This window comes from Nicotiana tabacum, chromosome 24, assembly GCF_000715075.1.
Source record: "Nicotiana tabacum cultivar K326 chromosome 24, ASM71507v2, whole genome shotgun sequence".
NCBI classification, from domain to species: Eukaryota; Viridiplantae; Streptophyta; class Magnoliopsida; order Solanales; family Solanaceae; genus Nicotiana; species Nicotiana tabacum.
Window position 1 is genome coordinate 6,687,560 of NC_134103.1, and position 6,255 is coordinate 6,693,814.

Sequence of the window (6,255 nt, forward strand, 5' to 3'; positions counted from 1 at the left end):
ATCTTAATCGTTCTTCCCGTACCACCTGTCTTCTCGTGGTCCCTACCTTGTATATTTGAATTTTAAGAAATAATTACATAAAGGAGGAAAACATAAAATCGAACCTCATATTATACGAGAGTCGGACATATCCAACTCAATTGAATTTTAATGCAACTGCAAGTCGGACATACCTGAATTAATTTAAGATAACATCTACGGAAAATCATTGAAACAAGTTTTAGACAAAAATGGTTGAAATATTCTTATTTGTAATTTATTAGAAATTTTCCATCATCACATGTATAGATAATTTTGTCCATCAAAACTTAAATAAATAAAAAAATATTGCATATTATATTTTATTATAGTTTAAATTTTAATCTTTTATTTTTTGCATACACTTCATACCCCACTTATTCACCTTCAATTTACTTCATTATTTTCATCCTTAAATATATACTTAAAATTTTCAAAAAGTACTAGTGCTTCTATATTCACTTCGCTATCCTTCACCAAATTCAAACACGTCATCAATAGAATAATTTTCGTCATATCATTACATCACCAAAAAGAATTCGTCCGTCACCTCTTCATCCTCACGGCTCCGTTACTTAAGCATCTAAAGTTTTCTCTTTTCGTTTAAGCAAAAACTTAGAGTAATAGTCAGTTTTCAACATAATCCGTCAATGGAAGACGAAGGAGAAAAAAGAAAACCAGAGAATAACGATGTTAACGTTTCAGAAACTGCAAAGAAGAAGCTAAAAGAGGAGATGAAAACGGAGTTAATATCAGAGGAGGTAGCTGAAGAGGAAGTGGAAGAATTCTTTGCTATATTACGGAGAATACAAGTTGCCGTTAAATACTTCAGTAGTAAAGTTGACGGAGCTAGCGGCAGTGGTGTCCAGAAAATGACGTATGACATCGAGCAAAAGTGTTCCGACGAATTTCTCGGTGATAATAATGAGGATTGTAAAGGGAAAGGTATTGAAGAAAATAAGGGTTTTGATCTTAATATGGATCCTTGTGATACTAATGAGAATAAATCAACTTGAATTATATATATTCTTAATATTGATCTTCTATGTCCAGTGTAAATTTCTTTTCTTGAATGAAATTGTATTAATATCTTTGCTTTCTGATTAATTTCTACTTTTCTAAGCTGTAGCATTATCAAAATTTAATAAAGAAATGTATACTTTTGAAATATATAATTTTTTAAATATATGATAGTATTGCTGGTCAAAACATGTCAGTATTTGTGTGATTATAATGTTCTTTGTTAAAAAATATACATATAACTTTATTTCGCATTCTTTTTTATTCAAAAATCTTATACCTGCAGAATTTGTTAATCGGTTGTTATGTAAAAAAAAATTAGTTGAACTTAATAAATAAAAAACCGAAAAATACTTATGGTTTCACATTTTATTTATATACTGTCATTTTTTTAACAAACTAGTAAGGAATATTCTCAAATAAAATCACGGGGGAGTATATTACATGGTGATTTATGGTCACGTTCATGGCAAAAACACAACTAGAAAACTGCGAAAAATCGTCTAGGAATACCGACCGAAATCTGTTGGAAAACTGAAAAAAACGATGGATTTCTAACCAATTTTAATCTGTCGAAATAAGTTGGTCTGTAATAAATAGTGATCGAAGTCGGTCGCAATTTCTCACCGATTTCGGTCGGTCAATTAAATTTAAAAAATATATCGTCTGGAAATCGAACTGGGGTCTGTACTGTGGTGGGATACTATTCTGCAACTAGATCACTAGTACATTTTGGTTTAAGACCGCCTTTTATTTTATTTGTACTCTTTAATTACTTATTTCGCACGAAAATAACCGATCGATTTTTGTTGATTTTATTAAAAATATAAAATTATCGACCGAAATAACCGATGGATTTCAATCGGTTTTTGAATATTAATTTGAATTTATTTTATATGAAATACCGACCAAAGTTGGTCGGTTCTTAAAAAATAAATTTGCAGGACGCTAAAATAGTTTTCCGCATTTTTGCGCCAAAATAAAATAGCCGAAGTTGGTCGATTTCGTAAAAATAAATAAATAAAATAAAATATTTTGAAAAATCGACCATTTTTCGGCCCATTTTTTTGATTTTTAGTACTTAAAATGTAAGACATTATATTATATGAAAATTGACATTAATTCTGCTATGATTGTTTTTATCCAAATCCTAATAGGAATACATAGTATTACAGTTTTCCTTAAATAATCCAACCATGCCAATTTGACTTCAACATAATTTCCTTCAACTTATTATCAATACTATATAACATTCGGTTTGTGGCGGATCCAACATTTTAAGGTAATGGGTGCTCACTATTTATTAGTACTAGCAAATGATGGGAGAAGTCAGATTGATATGGACAGACTGAATACGTTTTAGACAATACAAATAAATTTTCGAACCACTCATACTTGATAAAATATAGATTGAATGATGAAAAATATGAAAATCGATATTTTCTTAAATGGTATCATTATTGTGAGCATTTCAAATGATAATATAGGTTGTCAATTTGGTGGTGGTTAATTAAAAAAAATTGTGCCACGAAGAACTAAATGAATTGTAGAATGAAAAAATGGCAAAGTTAAGAACAAAAGGGAAAGCCATGTAAAAGGCAGACGTAAAAGAAAGTCAAAGAGTGCACTACGTAAGAATCGAAGTCCGAATCACGCAAAAAACATACTTAGATTTCATTAACCAGTAGCACCCACTTATTTATTTGAGTAATGGTCGCTCACCTAAATACATATCAATTTCATGTGAAATTGTCTATAAAATTATATGTTTGATATTACGAGCAATGGGTGCTTGAGCACCATAATTCTCTATGTGGATCCCCCCATGCATTCCAGTTTCTTCTCTCTAGTCCCCATCCTAATATTTGAAAAGTATAAGTTTATATAAATGTACACTTTTATATGGATCCAACTCTCCTCCATTTACTAGTCTTTCCATTTCTCCAACTTCCTACTTGGATAGCAGACACTTGTTATGGTTAAAAATCAAAGAATGAGATTAAATTGAATAAAATAAAGCCTTAACTTTAGTTAAAGTATTTAATTCCTTCTTTTATTCATTCCTAAATAATATTTTCTTTCTCTTGGCGGTAGATCTTCCTATAATCTCTCCCTCTTCGTGCCAAAAATACATCTGCTCTCAAGACACCCCCGAAAATCATGGTATCAGTGAAAATCTTTACTGATTATAGGAAGATCTACCGCTAAGAGAGAGAGAAAATATTAGGAAATCTACATAGCTCGGCCATACAGTAAAAAGCCATTCAGATGCTTCAGTTGTTTCTTCATATAAAAGGGCAGCACCATACATCGTTGTAACATCTTTCTCCTGTTCTTTGTTGTATAAGTTTCTCGTTGAACTGGTCTATGTTCTTATATTTATCCTCCTTAATTTATACGCGGAGCACTCTATTATGAGTAGTTTACTTTTTGTCAAGATTTTGCTCTTTTGCTCTATTGTGTTGTGAGTATTTTAGCTGCTTCGCATGATATATGGGACCGTACATTATCGACTTTGCCAACTGGCTTGGCATGAGTGATGTTTTAGGGCTGACGGCAGTTGCGTAGAAGAAGACAATTGTGGCAAATCATGAATTTCAGGTTCGAGCCGTGAGAAAAGTAAAAAAAACCAGTAGGAAGTGCTCCGGGATCCCTTGAGTCTTACACAGTGTGAATCCAAATTAATCTTATCCTAAAGCGAATACTAGGGTCGGCTCTAATGGGTTGAGTAACAAGGCTTGTGCCTTAGGCCCCCAAAATTTGGGAGGCCCTTTTTTAAAAAATAACAGGTTTATAGGTATTTAAAGAATAATATTTACTACTTTTAATATAAAAGTAGAGTTTTTAATATAAAAGGAAAGAAAGCTCTTTAGATACATAAGTAAAGTAATAATTTGACTTACTTAAACATGGATAGATGAATAGTTTTTTCAAAGTTTCAATTTTTCACTTCTTACTCCATCATTAGACAATGTAAAAATTTTACTCTCCTTTCTTAATTTGTCGAAGTCAATCTTTCTTTTCCCGATCTCTTCATATTTCAGAAACTCCTACATATTTTTTGTCTTTCTCTTTAATATTCTTACTCACCTTCTTTCTCCAAAAATTTAAGCTTCCAATAGTTCTATACGTCTATTGCTCGATAAAATCTTATCTAAAATTAATAATATCTCAAAAAATATTAAATGAATTAGCTATATTATCAATTGAAAATGAATTATTAGGGATAATTGATTATAAAAAGGATTATTAACAACTTTGTATCTCAAATAGCTAGAAAAATAAAGTTTAAATAAAAACATATCGTATGACTTTCTTTTAAAAATTTAGGTCTCATATTAAACTTTGACTTTAGGCCCCGCATATACTTGAGCCGCCCCCGACGGATACTAAACACTAGGTGAAAGAAAAGAAGAAGACAATATTGGCAAGGATTTCTTAGACGATCTAGGCGAATATTGCACTCCGATGATCATTACAATAATAAATTAAGAAGTAATACCGCATGTAATAAGGAAATAGAGTTTCGAGTTCAAAATATAGAAGTGAATGCAGCAGTACAGAAACGGATCAAGAATTTTAAGTTTATGGGTTTCTATAAAAATCTCAAGTCAATATATAATAATAACTGGATTAATAAACTAAATATTCTTATACATTTAATGTATTTTTTAATACAAATATAAAATCTAAATAAAAATTACTGAATTTATGAGAACACGTAACTAATGCACTGATCCGCCCTGCAACAGTGAGCTTGTATGGCAATAATGATGTTTCCACCTCTGAGTTCTTTCCTTCTTACGAATGCATGAAGGTTGAATTTAAATTGACACAAAGTTAGAGAGTGCCATCGGAGTTGTATTGAAAAATAATTTTTGAAAGTTGAAGTTGTGTTTGGACATGTATTTTATTTGAAGATAAGTTGAAGTTTTGTGAATAGAAGAAAAATTTTCACCCAAAAACTGCACTAAACTAGTTTTTGAAAACTTGAAATTTTTTTAAAAAAAATTCCCAAAACATGATCATATTTCATAAACAAACAATGTTTTCAATTATTTTTTTTAAAAAAAAAATGAAGCTAAATCTATGGCCAAACAAGAGCATAGTAATAGTTTCTGACTCTCCTGGGCAATTGAGGGGTCAATTACATGGGGTAACAAGTCGATCAACTCATTACAAGATTAATATGTTGATTAACATTAAGCTAAGTTATTTTTTGATGATGGTGATAGTCTTGGCCGCAGTGTTTTCTTATGTAAAATATTTCAATTGTGAACAAGCATTAAGTTTAAACATATAGTATATATTATATGTATGATAACCTTCATTAATGGATGAACAAATTATGTACTACTATTATAAGAATGAGAAAGTAAAGCAAACAAACTGACAAGAAGAAATGTTTTTATTTTACTAAACAAACTTAACTTTTTGAGAAGGAATAGAGTTATGAATAATGGAAGCAAGAAAAATAGAAGAGTGAAGCGTATTTGGTGAGACTGAGACCCACTCACCTAAAAGTTTTCACCCAAAGAAAGCAACAAATACCATAGATAATTGAGGGGTATGATCAGAAGATTACATTTTACACACCATGTGTCGCTGTTGGTTGGGTAATCAAAATCCAAATGAATCTTTCCAAATCCAAATCCAAATTATTATTTTACTTTAATTACTTTCCATCATATTGATTAAACACTAGTATTAAACGAATCTTTTAAAGTTGCAAAGCGTCAAATATAATATTGTTTTTAAAAAACACATGGGCTTATGACTAACTAAATATTGTCTGTGCGTTTACTAAATAAAAATTGATACTCCACCCTACATCATTAGGATACGCCTTTTTCTAATCCCACTTAAATCCCTAACCACCAAAATATTGTTATGCAATTGGTAATTTAATAAAGCAAACAAACTATGGGTAAATAGTTACCCGCATCAGATGTTTATAACTAAGTAAATAATTAACTTTACGAATTAATAAATCAAAGTGAAAATGCACTTAACTTAACCATAGTTCAATATTAAAAAGTTTATATATAAATATATATCTTATTTATTAGCTTAGCGTAAACACCCGGTGCTGAAAGTGTTCACTCTAAGCTATGGCGGCATCTAGAACCAGCATGAAGAAAGACCATTTCTAGAGTTAAAATATTTTAAACAAATGTGGAGACTTAAAATAGAACATAAAGAAAGACCATTGTTAAG

At 30.4% G+C, this 6,255-nt stretch overlaps 1 protein-coding gene across 1 annotated transcript; it reads left to right on the forward strand.

The window, feature by feature from the left end:
* Positions 1-605: 605 nt before the first annotated feature.
* LOC142178471 (uncharacterized) lies at positions 606-1,125 on the forward strand. Its single transcript, XM_075248051.1, has one exon. It carries the CDS (start codon positions 669-671, stop codon positions 1,032-1,034), a length of 366 nt encoding a protein of 121 aa, XP_075104152.1. The 5' UTR covers positions 606-668; the 3' UTR covers positions 1,035-1,125.
* The last annotated feature ends 5,130 nt before the right edge of the window (positions 1,126-6,255 follow it).

Excerpts from the sequence above, each read along its gene's own strand:
- LOC142178471 (XM_075248051.1), top strand. The coding sequence starts at position 669 with ATGGAAGACGAAGGAGAAAAAAGAAAACCAGAGAATAACGATGTTAAC.